Source organism: Corvus brachyrhynchos, unplaced genomic scaffold (genome assembly GCF_000691975.1).
Source record: "Corvus brachyrhynchos isolate BGI_N302 unplaced genomic scaffold, ASM69197v1 scaffold376, whole genome shotgun sequence".
NCBI classification, from domain to species: domain Eukaryota; kingdom Metazoa; phylum Chordata; class Aves; order Passeriformes; family Corvidae; genus Corvus; species Corvus brachyrhynchos.
Genome location: NW_008238966.1, coordinates 373371 through 392625, shown reverse-complemented (window position 1 = coordinate 392625; position 19255 = coordinate 373371). Strand labels below are relative to the sequence as shown.

Sequence of the window (19255 nt, the reverse complement as noted above, 5' to 3'; positions counted from 1 at the left end):
CTGCTGAACAGCATCCAGCTGCTCCTGCTCCAGGAGAAGCTGAAATAGTGGACACCAGCAATGGGGTGGGGTAGGTCTGCAGGCAGCCCTACGCCCTGGTGGGTCCACCCAGCACTGGTCCTCACCCAGTTCAACACCATGGCACATGTACACATTGGGAATTACCACTCTACAGCAACCACCAAATATTTAGATACACTTCAAGACTTTCCAAGAAGAGTTACTGCCTCAGGAAGTTGCCCAGAGTTTGCTCAAGAGTGAATGACCTGGAATAGGAAGGGAGCCCAGCTGGTTTCTGACGACAGCTGCTGACAGAAGCATGATGCCATGTACCTAAGAGGAGAAGTGATGATTCAGACCCTTTTTCCTCATCTCCTCCTTCCACAAAGTAACGGGGACCCACAGTCACTTCAGAACTACCTGGGTTAGAGTGTAGAAGAGAAAACATCAAGCACACAGCTACATGTGCCAACTCAGGAGAATCTTTAAAAGCACCTGCCTAAAGAACTGTTGGTGCAAATAATGAACTGATCCTACCACAGCACAACCAGCAGGGCTTCCCCCATCATTACTGAAGCACCTCGAAACCCTGAGGAACATACTCTGAAAAAGCTTAGTTGGAAAAGCCCCCATTAACTTCCATACTTGGTACCTTCAAGAGAAGAAGGGGCAAGGCAAGGGGCAGAAAGCCAGCCTGCCTGCCAGCATTTCTGCCCAACCCCAGCCCTGTGGCAGCAGCACTTTGCAGACCCACGGCCTGAGCCACAGGGCAGCGCTTCCAGCAGAGATGGAGACAGTTCCTCTTTGTGACTGGGAAATGACGGATTATTCCAGTGAGCTCCTGCAGCCCAGCCTGATGTGAACTACTACAAAAGCAAGTCGATAGGAACCTTTCAGTAGGTGGCAGCAGAAATGTATTATCAACCCAAAGGATTCCTTTAGGGACACCCCTTCTTGGCACAATTCCCATGTAGAGCAGTTTCCAGGAGTACATTGCTCCAGGTCAGATACTGCACCCTAACCAGGGTTATGACAGCAGAATCAGGTCGAACAGACTTGGGGAGGGGAAACTCACAGAGATTCTGAAAACCCCCACGTTCTGTTTCAGCGGAAGCGTCCCTCACCAAACTGCCTCTTGCAACATGTGGTAAGTTCCCTAACCCAGTGCCTCAGTTTCTGTGGTCCCACAGAGCTGGTGTGGCTCATCGGGATTCCTCCTGGCAGTAGGACTTTTGCAAAACCACACCACACCTTTCAGCTCTTGCAGTCCTGGCCAAACAAGGCCACTTAAAAAGAAAAATCATTTCCATAAATTTCAAAGACAAATCAGCAACAAAAAGATGATGTCATCTCCCAGTTAGGCAGTATCCCCCCTCCCCACCCCGTTCAGACAGCCCTGAACTCAGAGCAGCCACATGCCCACCACCAAGGCATTAGGGATGGAGCAGGGGTGACCCGGGCAGTGGGGACAGCAGGAAGCGTGACGTGAGGGCTGCCCTGCATACCTGGGAGCAAGGTGTGGCTTTGTAAAGCTGACTCAGGGCTGGCTCAGGGCTCCAACAGGCAGGAGCACGCTTTCCAAATAATCGTTTCCTGTTCTCCCCAGGCGAGATGGAGGAGGAGATGGAAGCAGGATGGAGGTTTATCGGGCACAGCTAATCCCCCTCCCCAGAGCTGCTTGGCACAAAGGCCAGCCAGGAGCCACTGCAGGGGCCTGGTGACTAAGGCAAGGACAGCAGTGCTGGGTTTGTGACTAATTATTACTCATGCAAGGAGGAATTTGGAGAGGGACCCGCATCCAGCTTAGCTTGTTGCTTTGGATACTTCTGCAGCCATAAGCACAAAGGAGAGCTTTGACAATGAATCAGACCCTGCTCTAAAACGACAGACTTATCAACCAACTTGGTGTTAAAATGATTTCAGTGTAACCATAAAGGCAGCTTAATGCTAATCAGAGGAAACAAGCAATGTTTTCAGGCTCAGATGACTAAATGTAGGCTCCTGGATGGACAAAACCATTTAGACACAGCAGCAGAAGTGGGTTTTTATTAATACATAATGTGTTTCACTTTCCTTTGAATGACAGAGGAATGTGAGTGTACTGGCAAGAGCTGCTTGAAAAGTTTTCTCTGTTAGGTTGTTGGGATTTTTTTAATCAAGAGTAATCCCCCCTCCCCCCCCAAAAAAGAAACTAAAAGAAGTTCTGAGATGCATTTATTTTGAAAGCATATCTATAACTAGTCTCTAAAGGACTTAAAAGGAAGCAAACAACCCCCACATTAATTATTCTCTTGCTTTTAAAATCTACAATTATCCACCTAAAAATAAAGGTAGGAACAGTGAAAGCTAAGTCATCAAATTCCAGTTCTTCCTTCATAAAGCCTTTACCCTCTCAGCTGGTTTGTGTGCTTACTTTGCAGTCTGCAGTACAGGGAAGACTAACAAAGAATTACTAATTAAACAACTGCTTGCAAAAACCTGCGAGTTTGAAGACTTGTTGCAGTGAATGATTGCTCCAAATGAGAGATCCAGCCTTGCCACTCCATACCCACACACATGTGATGATATAAATACACGTCATTCCACAAGCATTCTTCACAAAAATGTGGTGAGACACCAGTTTTTATAAGCCATCCCAGGCCTAAGGTGGTGGATGACCCCTCCAGAGAGCTGGGAATCCCCTTTCCCCTTCGAAATGTGAGAATTTCTTCTCCCTGTGCCTCTAAGATTCCAACATCATGTTTTGCAACCAGTGACTTGTGCACTATTTAACACATGACAAGCTTCTTACACAATTTTCAAAGCAGAACATACTGTTATTTGATCTTTATCTAACAAATCTAACACAGGACTAAGAGCCAGCTTTTAAACAGATCCACCTCCTTCCCTGCAGATACTGAGGAGCACTTGTTGCCTTTAAAAGCTGCAAGGTGCTAGCTGCACACAGCTGATTTCCATCTGTCTGCAATGAAAGGTGACAGTCACATAACAGAGAAACACCCATGAAGTTCAGCTGTAAGAACACAATCCTTTTGCCACCCACATTTTTGACAAACAGGACAGACCTTGAGGCTTTAAACATTAAAAAGCAAGTGAAGTGAATGATTCCTCACAGCTGTGAAGGCCTGTTCTTCCTGTAACCATCAGCAGAGTCGGTTTAGGGAACAGAAAGAATTAGAGCAGCATTAGCTATGCCCCAATTCCTCCAGTATTTACCTTAAATTGTGTGGCCCCAGTCCAGTGTCAGGAGGCCTCTCCACAAAGCAGGATTTTGTGCTGATAGTGTTAGCTCTGTGACCATTACACTCTCAACCTCCTCAAAATTTTGTCATTTTAAAGCCTATTTTTCTAATTGCTCAAAGTATCTTTCATTTCAAAAATCAGGAATGAGAACACAGATTCTCCTCTCTGTAAGACAGCCAGACCTATAGGGGGAAAAAAAATGAGCTTTGGCTACTCCCTTCTTCAAAACAAGGCTCTCATGGAGGGAAGACCGTTGGTAACAGCTCTGCCCATGCAGGCTGCACTCTGCTCTCCCACGGGAGTGCCTGTGGATGCTCTGCAGCTGACAGGCAGGCAGCTGGACCACCCATGCCCTCAAAAAGCAAGCTAAGCCTCCAGCTTTGCAGCCTGAAACACAGCAGCAACCCTCAGTGAGGGCACAGACTCAGACACGGGATGACACCAGCCAAGAGAGTCAAGATGAAACACATTTCCCAGGAACACCACCAAGTCCAAAATGTCTGTGTCCAGAAGGACCTGCCCAGACACCCACAGCTGCCTCAGGCACACAAAGCCATGCAAGATGCTGGGTATTGCCTGGCCTGGTCCCCACCGAGGGTCTGATGAGGCTCTGCAGCTCATCTTCATGCTAACATCCATTATTTGTGGAGATCCCATAGCTTCCTCCTAAAACATCCATGCAAGCCCAAATACTAATCCTACACGGTAAATTTACTTCCATACTCCACCTGTCCCCACGTTAGGTGTCCTGCCTCCCTCTACAGCAAGCAGAGGGACTGACATTGCCTATGCACACACGGGGAAACAAGGGGCAACTTCAGTGACAAGGTGTGTTTAAAATCCTGCCCCCGGTACGTGCGCACATGCCAGCAATGGAATGAGGGAACAGCACCCTCATCCAAAGTCGAATCTGCTCCAGGTTAATGCACAGAGGGTTATTCTTGAGGCTTCCCCTCTCCAAAGCAAACAGGAGCATTCCTTATTTCCCCCTGTTTAGTTAAAGAGCCCAGCACACATTCCTGGGCACTGGCCTACCCCAAGCAAACCATGCGATGAGAACTTCTGTGCTGTAAATCCCTGGAAGAAATTGGTCTAACTTGGGAACAGCTTAACAATTGCTACCTTCTGATGGACGCTTCGTGGTCTGCAAAGAGCACCACAAATCTCAAGAGGCTTGTTTTCACATCGTTAAAGCCACCCACAGAATTGGCCTCCATGCTGAGGGTTTCAGTACAAAATGAAGGAGAGCTGCCACCGGAGCACGTCGGAGGCCGAGGCCACACCGAGCAGGTCCATCCCAGCCATACCTGCCCCAGGCTTCAGCGCTTCTCCCCAGCCACACCTCACCTGCAGAAATCTTTGTTCCCACAGGGGAAGAAAACACTGTTGTGGCAAGTGTCAGAGCCGACTCATCACGGCAGGGGCACCACCACTGCGCCTCAGGGCTGCAGCAAAGCCATTTTAAAGCTCCCAGAAAAAGATGAGAGAAATGGAAGCCGCAGCACGAGCAAGATTGTGCTCAGGCAACACTGGGGAAGAAGTCGGTGGTCACCTTGAAGCATTTCAGTGCAGTCACTTCGTAACTTCACGAAATTTGTCACTTCACAAACATCACCTGAGGCTTTGAACATGGAGCACAGCGGTGTTTGAGAGCACAGTGTTCCTTCCCCCACCAGGAAGGAGAGCAAAGATATTTTCTGTGTGGGATAGGGAAATTGGACATGGATCCAATCCAATCCAATCCAATCCAATTTAGGGATCGCATGAAGGATTTCTGAATTAGAAATCAAGCCTTTAGGTACAGCTGTCTTGATTATATTTTCTACTCCGGGCAGCCAGAGAAAAAACCAACCAACCCTTTATCTCTGCAGCAGTAAACTTTCAGTCTCCCACAGGCATGTGAAAGAATTGCCTGGGAAACAAGCACACAGCTATGTTGTGGTCAGAGTTTAAAACCAAAATCCAATTCAACCAGAAAGCTGCAGGTTGCTTTTGCCCTTTTCCCGAAGGAGCTAAATTCAGTGGCACACAGCAGACGGAGCTGCCCAGCAGAGCCTCCCCCTTATTTGTTATTTTTAGCAATTTAGTCTGACAACGCCTGACAACTAAACAAGCTGAATATAGCAGGAGAGAAGGGGACTATCAGATATTATCAGAGAAAGCACACAGTGATAATCACTTTCTCCACCCCTAACGAAGAATCAATTTTCCATGTCTTTATAACATCATAGAGTTTGTTCTTTTTAAAATGCCACATTTAAAAACAGAATCCATCTAGCCCTACAATGGAAACGGATAACATTTCCTGAAACAAAGCATTGTTCCACCCCTCACATATCATGTTTCCTTAAAAACAAGGGAAGAAAAACATTACTTGGTTTTTCTCCTAATACTGCACAAACATTGCTGAGCTAAAAAGAGTCTGTGCTCATCCCTTTAGAATGCTTTCAAAATAGATTTAACACATACCCCTTGCACCGTGAAACACAACAAGAATTTGATAGTATCAGGACTGGAAAAATCCAATGGCTCCTGCTAAGCAGGACGTGTCCCATGCCAGTGTGTGAGGAAGCACATGGCACCAATCTCTGGAGGTTTGGGTAAGCCCTGTTGGCACAGCCTGTCAGCAGGCACAGCTATTGTGCCAGCAAGCCTGGGCAGTCTGTTTGGATTCCAAAGGATTAGATAGAAGTTGTGAAGTTCAGAATGCCACACAGGTGTGTATGAAGTTGACAGGCTGAGAACAAACAGTGGGGCTGTTCAGCCTGGAGACGAGAAGGTTGTGTGGAAACCTCATAGCACCTTCCAGGACCTGAAGGGAAGCCAGAGAGATACTCTTCACCAGCAACTGGAGTGACAGGACAAGGAACAATGGGTTCAAATTGAAAGAGGAGAAATTTACATGGGAAATTAGAAAGAAATTCTTTACCACGAGGATGATGAGGCCCTGGCACAGGCTGCCCAGAGAAGCTGTAGCTGCCCCCGTACCTGGAGCAACCTGGTCTAGTGGAAGGTGTCCCTACCCAAGCCAGGGGGGTGGAATGAGATGATCTTTAAGGCCCCTTCCAAGCCAAACCATTCTATGATTCAATATATATATTTAGATATATTCATGGCCATACACAGCTTTAACAAGCAGGGTAAAACTACCTTTGGTTTTCTTCAGATAACTTCTGCAGAATAACTAACTGCCCCCTCATGCACACCCAGACCCCTTGGTGCTTTCAGAACAGAGTTCCTCTCACCAAGCATAATGCCTGTTCCAGATGAGCCTCATTTTCCCAGCCCTTTACAAGGACAGCCCTGGCTGTCCTTGCTGCTTTGTCATGTGGTGAGCAGCAAGGAGGCCCAAACCAGCAGCATCCCATCAATTTTGTGATGCTGCCTTGAAAAATACAATGCACTGCTTCAACAGTGGAGACACGCATGCGAGGGAAGCGAGGGAAAGGGAATGACTACAGTCACATACTGCAGTGGAGAGTGTCAGAGGGAGAAAAGGCACAAAACTCCTCAGGGTTTTCAAAGTTCACTGGCAGCTGTGAATGTCAGCAAAACCAGCTCACACCTCTGGAGCAAGTTAAAGCCAGATTTTCAGGAACAGGCAGCTGGAGATCTCCTTGCTACACAGCTGGATGGACTTCCAGAAGAGCTCAGCAGTGAACCCAGCCCTCTGCGCTGTGCTCCTCTGCAAACAGCACCAAGGTAGAGGGGAGAGCCTTTCTCAGATTCAGGCATGTATCAAAAAATACACATTTCACAACCCTTGGCAATAATGTCATCATAGCAAAGCACAATTGCCTCAAGCTCAGCTACATGTGTTATGAGATCAGCCACACCATAGGGTACTGGGGGATTGCTCTGACCAGCCTGATTCAGCTGTGCAAAGTGAGAAATGTGAGTAAGTCATAAGGTAGTTAACAATGTAAAATATAAACCTAAGCTTTAAAACCCTTCCAGTTTTAATAATGAATGGAGGGATGTTTAACCTTTCTTGGTTTGATATTTATTTTACAACGAAGCAGTGGAAGCACAAGGTCACAGAGTTTCACATTCTTTCCTGCTTCGGTCACAACTTGTTTTCAGGACAGCAAAATCCCCTGCTCCTGTGATAAGTGCTCTCTGAATTGGACTCAGGTATTTCCCCTGAAATCTCAGTTGTCAGCTAAAGTGCTTGTCCTCTTCCATGGGGAATCCCAGGCCTAAGGAAAACCCTCTTCAAAAAACTGCCACAGCCAACTGGAAGGAGATCAGTTAAAAGATGGACTTGAATGTTCACTTAAAACAAACTTTTGAATGTGTTGGCAATCTGAGCCCTACTATTCATGATTAAAAAGAAAAACCAGCCCATCTGGGAACCACCTGTCTACTCCAACCACCTTTTGAGACAGTCGCTATTGCTGGAAACTTCAACTCAATGACCATAACCAGAGATTCAGCAACAGGGAGCTACGAAGCAGAAAAACACTTTTGTGAAGCAGCCAGTTCTGAGGCTTTGTGCAAGAACAACAGAGGTTATAATTTGTGGGAAATTCCATCCATTCTGCTGAACTCAGTGACCGGGAAGTTCAGGAGGTAAGATAATTCCCCACCAGGAACAGGAAGAAACCCAGATGGCACAGCTGAAGGGCACAGTAGCCAAGAAGCTGACCACAGCCTGCTGGAGCTGGCAGGGAGGGACCCCAGGGGCAGTTTATAAACAGGCTGCCAGCCACATTCCACCTGCTTCCAAAGCCAGAGGTGCTGCCAGCCACATTCCACCTGCTTCCAAAGCCAGAGGTGCTGCCATGAAGTCCTCCAACCCCAGTTGCAGGGCTGTCTTTGCACAAAGCCACTGGCATCTGGGATGGCTCCAAAGGAGCAAGGATACAATTGCTTTTATCACATAACCATAAAAATGACTGTGCCTTGCCTGCACACCCCCTTAGATACACAGCCTGTCCACAGAGCTCTTGTTGACCTGTGCAGAAAGAGTTCTCGTGGGCAGAAACACAAACCCCCTTAGTGTCTGGCACAGACAACGCTCCAGGCAACACAACATCTGGGGATGGGCTTGCTCCACAGCTCCTCAGGCAGGATGAGTTTTAAGAAGGGATTAAAAAAAAATCCAGACTCAGCTTCTGCTTTAGTGTAAGTAGGAGATAACAGAGACAGAACTGCACAGATCTGAGTGGGTTTGAACACAGACTTCCTATTCCTGCTTGTCCCTACTTATTTGGTCTCCACATCACTTTCTCCAAAACAATAACAGATGGGAAAAGCAGCGTGACACAACTTGGTCTTTGCTTTCTCTGTCATTCCCCAAAGACCAAGAAACAGGGGTTTTTATTAATGATATTTTAGGAGCATTATAAAAAAAACACACTAACAGCCTTGGAAAAGTACATTTTGCACTTCTTCTCAGAAGAACTGTAAGCTGTACACGCAGCCACAAGAAGATAGTCAAGATTCACTAGATAGCCTGTTTGAACACTGCGACTTGCGCAGACACTATTTTTTATTTCCTAGATATCCTTCTCTGCCTTGAATACTCCAACCAGATAAACACAAGAACACAGAAGTGCTCTGACCACATTGTCAAAACAAAGTCCCATCTCCCCACAGATCGGCTCTTCAACAGCAGCCCCAAGCAGATGCTTAGGGCAGAGTGTAAGGACAAGGCAGGCCTACACGGTACTTCCTCCTCATACTTTCCCACCCTCCAGACATTTTTAGCTCAGGAACTTCCTGAGCAGGATGCCATTTCTACATATTTGGTAATTCTCGATGGATTTCTCTTCCATGAATTTGTGCAATTGTTCTGAGCCAGTGTAACCTTTAAATACCCAAAGCACTGGCAAAGTTTTACATCACTTATCTGCTGCAAATAACCACACAAACATCCTTTTGCTTGTTTTAGACCTTGCTCTTACCAATCTCATCTGAATCCCTCACTCCCAGTTTTCATACCAGGGCACAGAGCGAACAACCAATCCCTACTGGTTTGTAGAGCTAGGAAAGGAACCAAGTGCTTTGAGTTACTTGTAGGTTACTTGTAACAGGCTGTTTCATCTAGTTACAATCCTTCAGCATGAAAAGTACCAGATAAAAACAAGAGATGTAGCAAACAGCATCTTGTTGACCTTTAATGTTCTACTTTCATCATCATCACTTGCCAAAAACTTACCTCTAACTCCTTAATTTTCTCTTCGGCTATTCTCTGTTTTTCTAAGAGCTGATTATGAATCACTCCTTTAGGCTGAAGAATAAACCTACAAGTGAAAAAGAAGAGACAGAAAACTTTGGATGCTTTTTATATCAGCGTTCCCCAGCTGCACACCAAGTTAAACCAGAGCCACCTCTTCTGAGTGCTCATCCTCACTCCCATGCTCTGGACAGAGATGGCAGAAATTGCTCTGACAGCTCCCAGAGCCCACCAGGCTGGTCCCAAAGGCTCACCAGCCTCACCTATGCTCTGGGAGGATGAACATGGACACACAGAGATCTCCCTTTATCATTCAGCGTCCTTGAATGATCTGGAAGCAGTTCTGGCACACAGCCAGCAAGGGGAGTCTGTCAGCACCTTCCCTTCAAAGGGATTTAAATCAGTTGATGGCATGTAGTCAAGGAAGACTCTTGACGGGTAAGAGCTGTTTATTAAGGGTTTAGTGCTCGCAAGGTAAACAAACCCGCACAATAAAACCGAAGCTTTCCACAGGGAAAGGCTGAGCGAGTTGGGGTTGTACGCCCTGGAGAAGAACAGGCTCCAGGGAGACTTTACTGCAGCTCTTCAATGTATAAAAGGGGCTTATATGAAAGACAGAGAGAGAGATATTACCAGGATCTGTCGTGACAGGCAAGGGACAACAGTTTTAAAGTGCAACAGGCCACGGTTCAGTTGGACACAGAGAAGAAATGTTTTACACTGAGGGTGGGGAGGCCCTGGCACAGGGTGCCCAGAGAAGCTGTGGCTGCCCCATCCCTGGAATTGTCCAAGGGCAGGTTGGACATGGCTTGGAGCAACCTGGGCTAGTGGAAGGTGTCCCTGCCATGGCAGGAGGTGGAACCGGATGGTCTGTGAAGAACCCACACCCTTCTGTGATTTGACAAAACAGAGACAGTGCTCCAGCAGAAGCTATGGAATTTTCACAGCTCCCACTTCTCAAGCCTTGGCTTTAACCCAACCCCTCACTGACCTCCAAATTTCTACACTTTCACCAGCCAAAGGGTTTTTCTGTGGAGTGGGAAGTGGCTGCTTTTAACTGAAATTGTGGCCATTGGTTTCCACTTGTTCTCTTTTCAATTGCCAAAGGGATCTGAAAGATGCATCCATAACATCTGAGTCCTGCTTGCCAACAAGCAGAAAGGTGCCTGCCTCGCTCAGAGAAGCCTCTGAAGGAGCACCAGCATTCAAAGCAGCTCTCCAGCACGTGGCACTGGCATCCCACAAAGAGGTAAAGGACAACTAAGTTCAAACAAATTTTAGGAACCCTGCATGGCTGTTTTTCATCCTTCCAGACATTAAGAATGTACAAGCTGCAGATTCACCCCCTTCCCTACTTAGAAAGTCCCCCAGGGGATTTAGAAGGAGCCTCCGTGGGTCATACCAATGAGTTCAAGGTCTCCTCTAGCACCAACTAGGGTCAATGTCTTCCTGCCAGGTGACAACAGCTCATACTTCAACAGTTAAAATGAGCAGCTTTAGACAGGGCAGAATAAGAGTGCATTCCCCGTCTGCTACAGAAAAACCTGAATTCAGTTTGCGGAGTCATCTCCCACGACAAATGACATTATTAACGCGTTTGCTCAGAGCCTGGTAAACACAAACACGGATCTGCCACTTGGCTGGAAACCCAGTGCCCTCTGCATCAGAAACCCAGCCAAAAGGAACACTACCTGCCACACGCATTCCTGAAACGCATGGGAGGAAAACCGTGGGTAATTATAATAGGTTTCCAATTAAAACTCTCTTTGGGGCTGCTATTAACTGCACATAGAAGCGCCACCTCCTCCTCCTCCCACTTCTTTCCCTGTTCCGCTTCACCTCCTCTTCTCCACAGGAACTTCCGCTACATCTTTCATGTTGCAATTTTCTCAAATCTCTCTCATTTTTTCCCACTCTTGGCTCATGCTTATGCTGGCATCATCTTTGTTCTCTATCTGCTCCTGTTCTTACCAACACAGCTCACTCAGACTCTCTTTGTCCCCTCAATCCCCCCCCTCCCCTTGGGAGGTGTCCCCACCATTGACCTGCACGCAGTGGTGATGGCTCGGGGTCCTGCCATACACCAGACTGCTGAAATAACAACACAGGTGATTTTGTGAAAATTAAGTTCAACACCACCCTTCTAGGAAAGAGAAGTTATTTTCATTGCTTTTAGATACAGAGCCTGGATCCAGCCAGAGAAGAGGTACTTTTCAGGACCACCAGCAAACACATCATTGTGATGCTCTTACCTCAGGCCTACAAAACCAGAATAAAAACATCAGCTTTCACACACACCCCCTGTAGACTCAAATTTTGCCTTGCTTCTGCAGTAGCTGCCATTAGTGAAAACCAAAGCTGCAAGATGCCTTCTGTACACAAAGCCATCAGTCCCTTCCTACGTCACTGCTTCCCTGAGCCTGCCTGTGTATGTGAACGTTTCCTGAATTATTTCCTTTTTTTGTGGGGGCAGCAAAGAAGAATACAATCCCTTCTCATTTGCTTCCCCAAATTGTACAGGAAGATTGATCATTTTGGTTTCCCTGACGTCCCTGGTCTCAAAAACAAAGTTCAACACCAACACAGTTTGAGCAATTTTCCCCATGCTGCAGCTGGGAAGGTCCCTGCTGGGTGACAGGCACTGGGTGATCCCGGCTGGCTCGGAACTGCTACAGGCACCAAAACCTCCAACAAACAACCGGCTGACTTCACTTTTATTCTGCAAATGTCAACAGCAGTCATCAGGGAAAATATCCTCCCTCCCACCCTCCTGCAATGCTCTGGCAGACATGCGACAGCAAATTAAAATTGGATGGCTGAAATTAGCACTGACGAGACTTATGCGGGCAGCTGGGCACAAACACAACCACCCTGAATCTGCCTGCTATAAAACAGTGGGCTGGAACCTGTGTCCGTTCACAAACTTGCTCAGAAGCAGATCAGATGTCCCTGCCTTGGCCAGCAGCATCCTGCAGGTCTTCACCAGTGCTGCTTAAAGCCACCCATTTGAGTTCCCCGCCGCGTGACCACGGAGCTCTCAGCCTCAAGTGCACAGGTGCTGCCCTGGAAGCTGCCAAAGGTCAGGTCTTTGAAAGCTGAACTATAAATCCACATCCACAGTTAATTATTTAAATCTGTGGCTTCACTTTCCAACACAAGCAGGACTCGAAAAACTCATCAGTTTTTTAGCGTCTAGTCTGGGGTACAGAGATTATGGAGATCTTGGCCAAAGTTTTTACCTAAGGAAATAATGTGGTTTATGGCAGCACTTGGAAAAAGCAGAAGTTTGCTCGGCTCATTATGTAAGAAGTGCTGCAGGGCACTTGTAATAAACTCAAATTTAAATTTAATCTAAATTTCATTTTTCCAATTACCCTAAGTAATACATCAACTTGATGATTTTTAGTTTTTTTCCTCACCAAGATGGAGAAATAGGGCAGTGTCATTCTGCTGCCTGGTTTCAGTTAGATGTAGTTATTCATGTACAGATTTTCAAGCTCATGAAAGAAGCACAGAACATTCTGACAACTTAGTTCTTCCCTGAGTGAGTTTGTGAAGCCTTTCAAACACGCTAACTTAATTCAGTGCCTGGAGGTTCACCACCAGCTGCGAGCTGGCCCCAGGTGAGAGTCACCAAGCCGAGGAGACCCTTTCTGCTCAGTGGTGCAGAGCCCAGCAGGCAACACAGCTAATACTGACCCAAGAGCTGCTTTCACAACTCTGCTGGAGTCCATGGGAGGCTCCAAGCCCCCAGAGTTTGTGTGTTGAGCTGGGATGGAGTTTAAGTACTGCTAATCCACAGAAGACAAGCAGCTACACAAGTCTTTTCCCAGATACGAGAGCTCACCCGTTTCTGCCTTCTCTCAGGGAAGCGTCACAGCACACACTAATAGACCTGTCAAACATGACACCTACACTATCAAACATGAAACAGTGATTCAGAAACATGTTCAGCACCACAGTGGCAATTATAAAGCTTACTAACAATCACCTCTTCACACAGGAACTTTTTCACTGTTGTTAAAGTAACACCACAAATATCTGGGTCAGAATGGACAAGTTTACCCCATCTCACCTGGCCACCCATTTCAAAGGGAATGGTTAGTAAAAATAGAGCAGGACTTGCTAATGATTTTTCCAGTGTCCATAGATAATGGTGAAAACTCAAAATAAAACAAAGAAAATTAGAAACGAAAGCTGCAGAGGAGAAGGGTCCCTGAGTACAGCAGTGTTCAGCCAAACCTGGGCTGCCAACAAGAACAGCTCCATGGAGCAGAGCCAACTGGTTGCCAATCGACTGCACCTACTTGCTCAGCCTCCCGGTGACTGCTGGTTCTCAAGTGCAATACAAGAGGAAAAATAGAGCACAAGGGAACTGAAAGAGAAACCTCGCTCTAAATAGTCCCACTTGTTTCTATTTTCCTCCCTTTGCTAGCTCCACATCAGGAATTTTGTTTCCCTAGGGCAGAGAAAGTGGTTTATATACACTCTCCGAGGCTCATTGCTTGTTTCTTCTGAAGGGATCTCTTAGCCCTTCACAATTCTAATGTTCTATTATAATTTTCATTTGATCAGTGTTTATATTGCACTCCCTGATGCTCTGGCCCAAACGGCCTTCAGACTCTTGTCAGGTCAGCAGGTGCTGCCCACTTCATCATCTGTCTGCTCCTTTGTGTCACACATACACACCCACAAAGCAATGATCATCCAGTGTAAGTAATTCCATAACTCAGCCTGTTTGCACCAAAATGTACTGTTTACTTGACTTTGAGACATAATATTAGATACTGAAAGATTCGCCTCTTAATGAATGAGGTTATGGAGATGTTTGTTCAGCACACACCACTCTTCATTATGACATACAAGTCATTAAAGCTATTAAAGGTGGAGTCACAGTGATGCTCATAGTTCAGGTTTTCCATGAAGAATCCCTACTTTCAATTACTTGCAACTGCAACAAACTTCAGCCTTTACAGCTGGAGCTTTCCATGGCAGGCAGCTGTCCTGGGCATGAGCAGCCTCTCTTCTGCCCTTGGAGTTAGGAAACACGGTCCCAGTGTTTCTTATGCCCGGCTTGCCTGTGCAAGAGGCTGCTTGTGTTCAAGCATTGAAACCAGGAGGGAAGGAGCCCCACAACAGGCCACAGGACCCTCTCATAGCCACCCTGCAAAGAAGCTCTTCCTACTTGGCTCTGCAAGATTTGGCACAGGGTAGCAGGGGACGCCTCAGCTTTTTCCCTGCCAAGATGGGTATACAGCTCTCTGCCTAATTCCAGCGAGAGACAATTTTACAGGTACATATGTCCAGTGTTATTTTGCCAGAATAATGATGAATGACAGATTTGTAAGTCCATTCACCTGGCTCCCAGCTCACACAAAGAGTCACTGTAACTTCAGCTACATGGTTCTCATTCCATTTGGGAAACTCTCTACAAAAACTGAAAAGAAAACAACCAACTTTGCCCAAAGCCGTAACATTATTTTAACATGTTTACTGTATTTCTAAACAACCTAACATGCTGTGGTATATCACAGCAGTGTTTACACGGAATGTCCTGCTCCTTGAAACCAAGTGCTTGCATTAGACCACTCCGTGAGAAAAGTTTGGCTAAAACCAGTCATGCCCTTATCTATTTAAAGATGCTTTTTAATTCTGAACTTGCACTGCTGCTCAAGCTTTGAGCAGACTCAGTAGGAGATTACTGCATTTTAAGTACTGTTCAAAGCCAATGGAAGAAAGGCTTCCAAGGAGCTGATCCCAAGCAATCTAGCTTGATTGAACCAGAGCCAGCTGTGCAGAATTGCCAGCACCCAGTAGTCCCAATCTACTCTCCCAGGATTTGCTGGTGCTTCTGTAAATGATTCTCTATGCATCTCACACCAAGCACAGCTTATACCCCTCCAAATTCCAGTTTTAGTCACCCTAGATGAATTACCCAGTTCCAAACAAGACAAGGAAACAATATCAAAAAAAAAAGAAAAATCATCACTAATTATAGCTTGTGCTGCCACCCTTCATGTCTAAGGGTTTCACATTTTTTCAGCCTGATTTTGAATTTCCAATCAACAGATCATATGCCTTAACTAGAGCTGGTTCAGAACAGATGGAGTTTGAACAGATGAGTTGAAACTTTTCCTATGTTTGCATTTATTTTAGTGGCCAGTCATCTCACCGGGTCACCTCGATATAGCTGACCCTAACTATTCCCCCCCGCATACCTTAAAGCAAAACAAATCCCGCAGCTTATGTTGGGAGGATTATACATGAATACATTCCAAGGAGCAGCAGTTCATAGTTCACGTGTCATTTTACTGCTACCCTCGGAGGGGTGGATGAGCACCAGGAGCTGGTTGGGCAGGAGACATCCCCAGAGGGCAGCGCAACCTGTGCAAAGCCAGCCTGGCACACCGGAGCACGCAGAGACTGGGATTAGCGGCGCTGGACTCCGGCCAAACCCTGTCTTACGTAGGCCCCAACAAGGGTAACTTTTACTCAGATGAACGTTTGTAAGCCATAAACCTATTTACTCTAAGGAGCTAAAGGAATTGAACAAAGAATTCCACGCCGTTTGCTTCCTCAGACCTTGGCACGGGCTGGCCCAACGCGTCCAGCCCTGCAGAGGGGCCTGGGCTGCACTTCAGGCCGTGTTTACATTGAGCTTTCACTTTTTTGGGGGGTATCTCTCAACAGCTACAGCATATTACATTACCTCAAGCCAAGATAGTAACACAGATTGCAAACAGCAGTTTCTGCATTGCCAGACACTTAACTAGATGGTAGATTTATACCATTGTTCGTGTTTGGTTCTTTAAAAAAAGAAATCAGGAATATACCTCTAAGTGTGTATTAAATATAGCACGACCCAAAATAATAAAATAGTACTGTGGTCTGATTTTAATGAGCATCATAAATTCTTTTTGAAGGCTCAATCGACATAAATGGAATTTAAAAAAAAAAAAAAAGCAAGCAAATGCCTCCTCTCTATCATACAGGAATTCATAACATTTGAGATTAAATCCATGTGGGAAAACACTGCAAGAACAACTGCAGTTCGTGCAATTGAAATCTCCACGAGTAGGTCTTCCTCCCTATATTCCTGATTTAGTGGTTTTGTCTTCTAATTTTGTTTTCGTATAATTTGTTAGTATGTAGCAATGATGAGCTGTGGCTTTTTTAAGCCGAGGGAACTCAGATGACTACAACATGCCAACCAACACATGCACCTCAAATAGATTTTTTGCAGTCTGGGCTGTACCAGATTTGAAAATTGCAAGAAGCAGAAAACAGAAGCAATTTTTCCAATAATAGGAAGTCAAGATCCATTTCTAAAATCTGCTCTATTTTTAAGAATTCCCCACAAATTCCCATGAAAGAATGCTTAACCAAAAAAAAAGAACTAAAACTATACCACCACATGAATATGCACCAAGGAAAACATAAACAGGCAAACGCTGGTGTAAGCACCCTGGTAAATCAATCCTAAAGACATTTCTATTTTAATTTTTTTTTCTTATTGATAAATATTCTGTGATCAGAAAGGTGAACTTTGCAGTAGCAAATGAAGTGACATGAAGATACTGCTATACTCTGACAGGCAAACTTATGCCCTTCTCAACAGCAGACCTTCCCTAAGAACCTGTACAGGAAAACTAAAAAAATCAGGATCCATCTTTTTTGAGAAGCAAATCCATCCACAGTTGCAAGAGGCGAAAAGAAAAAAAGAAAAAAGCTTTTTGCCTTTCCCAGGAGGAAACCTTTGAAATGCAAAGTGAGGAAGAAGACTCAGCTTGTGGATAAACACCAGTCTTGGCTTCTGCACATCCCAAATCCTGCTACAACAAAGCATCAAAGCACTACAGAAAACATCACAGCAGTGGACGAAAAGATTACACAGTCGAAAGAATTCAAGCATAACACTAATAGACAGATATTTCTGGACTCTGGGGTTAAATTAGCTAGCACTAAAACAACCACACTGCTGTGTCCTAATCAGCAAGAACAAACCTTTTAGAATCAGCATCTGTGGACCAAAAAAGGCTGGATGTTGTTTTTGAAAATTGTTTCTTCTCAGAAAGCCTGATTTTTTTTTTCCCTAAATTGGCTGAAACATTCTGTTAATCCAGCAAATAGTTTTGGAGGAAACAAAGTAAGAATTCAAGACAGATGTTGTCTTGCATTTGGTTCAAGATTTGATGCAGCACTTTGGTTCTTGCATCTCCAAATTAAACTTGTGTGAAATGGAGTTCTCATGCCATGGGATTGGTTTCCTCATATTTAATTCAGTGTTTTAATGCAGGGATCATGAACGAGCCTCTCCTTCTTTCAGGCTTTGAACAGGTGACAAGGCCATGATGTTCAGACTTAGATTTCTCATTTGTTTTAAGGCTGCTCCACATAAAATTTGTATCTTGTGCTGACATTCACATCCCAGCTCAGAGACTGACTGGGCACCTCCATCTGACCGCTGTGGGCCCTGAATACCTTGTCACACCCTGCCCTGCTGGCTGCATATCCACTGACTCCACACCTGGAAGGGCATCTCCAAGCAAGACAGGAATACAACAAAGACTCTCCCAGTACTTCTTTGGGCCAGTGATCTGGCCATTCTTCTCTTCTGCAGGAAAGCCACATCCTCTGTGCTAAACCAGAGAAACAGCCCTGTATTCTGAAAGAAGTGCTCTAGCATTCAGTGCTTCTCCAGGGACTCTCACCCTTGATTCCAAAACTTCCTTCAGGAAGTGGGGAAAAAGATTCAAAATACAGTACTTTAAATCCACTAAATATTAAAATAAATGGAAGTTCCTTGCTGTTTCAGAATACCAGAGTGACATTTTAAGTGCTTGGAGAACGTCAGAAATCAGTCAGTCGTGTTCCATAATGGTTTTGCAAAGTCATTTGGCACAGCAAGTCACAAAAGCAGGAGCTGTGTAAGCTCCTCAGAACATTTAATACTTGTCTAGCATATATCCAAAGAGAACTCTGAGCCAGAGATGGGCTGTATCTGCAAGAGAGCTCAGCTTCCCCCTCTCTAGAGGCAGGGACAAAGCCAAGGTGTCTTACTACAGCCCTCAATCCACAGGAGCCCAACCTGCAAGTGCTGCCCTGAGAGTGCAGGCTTCCTGAAGGCTCTGGCATTTCCATGACAGCACATTGCCTGTGGCTCACAGCACATCGAACTCCCTCTTCTAGCAACAAAGGCAGCCTGCAGGAGCACTCAGTCTCCCTTCTGACCCTTACTCTTCTCAGTTTAGATTTCATCTCCGGTAAGTTTACTCAGGTAGCTCCTTCCTCTGTGTTGTCTAGGTAACAGGTAGGGAAAAAGTTAGGGATAAAGAAGAGAATGGAACAGACTCGTGTGAATGTCATAGTCCTAGTCCCAATAGCAAAATGTTCCTAAAGAGTTAAATGTCCCCAGGCAAGGGAGACAAGTAAGAGGAAAAGCTGTATTGCTAATCTTCTATCAGAACACCCACACAGTAGGTGGGGGACTATAACCAACAGGTTTACTTCCACTGGGGGTAAGTAAAAGACCTATTTTTATTTTAAATTAGCTATTATTTTTATTGTAAGACCCTTGTTTCTGCTGCTTATGCATTTCACAAATACTGACTTTCAGACACATCCAAGTTCTCTTGTCTAAAGCTGATTCTTTAAAGGAATGCAGCTGTTTCCTAGAATGGGGCAGATAGACATCTTACACACAAGCCATGGAAATCTTTTCTTCTCTGACGTTTCAGTATTGCATGGAGAAATTATGTAGAGCAGCAGGGCAGAAGAGCTATAACTGGACCAAGATATCCAGGAGATTACAAATGAGCCCTGGGCAGCAGG

At 45.5% G+C, this 19255-nt stretch overlaps 1 protein-coding gene across 1 annotated transcript in view; it reads right to left on the bottom strand.

The window, feature by feature from the left end:
• The window catches only part of PFDN1 (prefoldin subunit 1), a 31674-nt gene that overhangs the window by 6590 nt on the left and 5829 nt on the right, over positions 1-19255 (bottom strand). The window contains exon 3 of the mRNA XM_008637149.2: positions 9407-9491. Coding sequence (XP_008635371.1) covers positions 9407-9491 — 85 coding nt within the window. The remainder of the gene's footprint in view (positions 1-9406; positions 9492-19255) is intronic.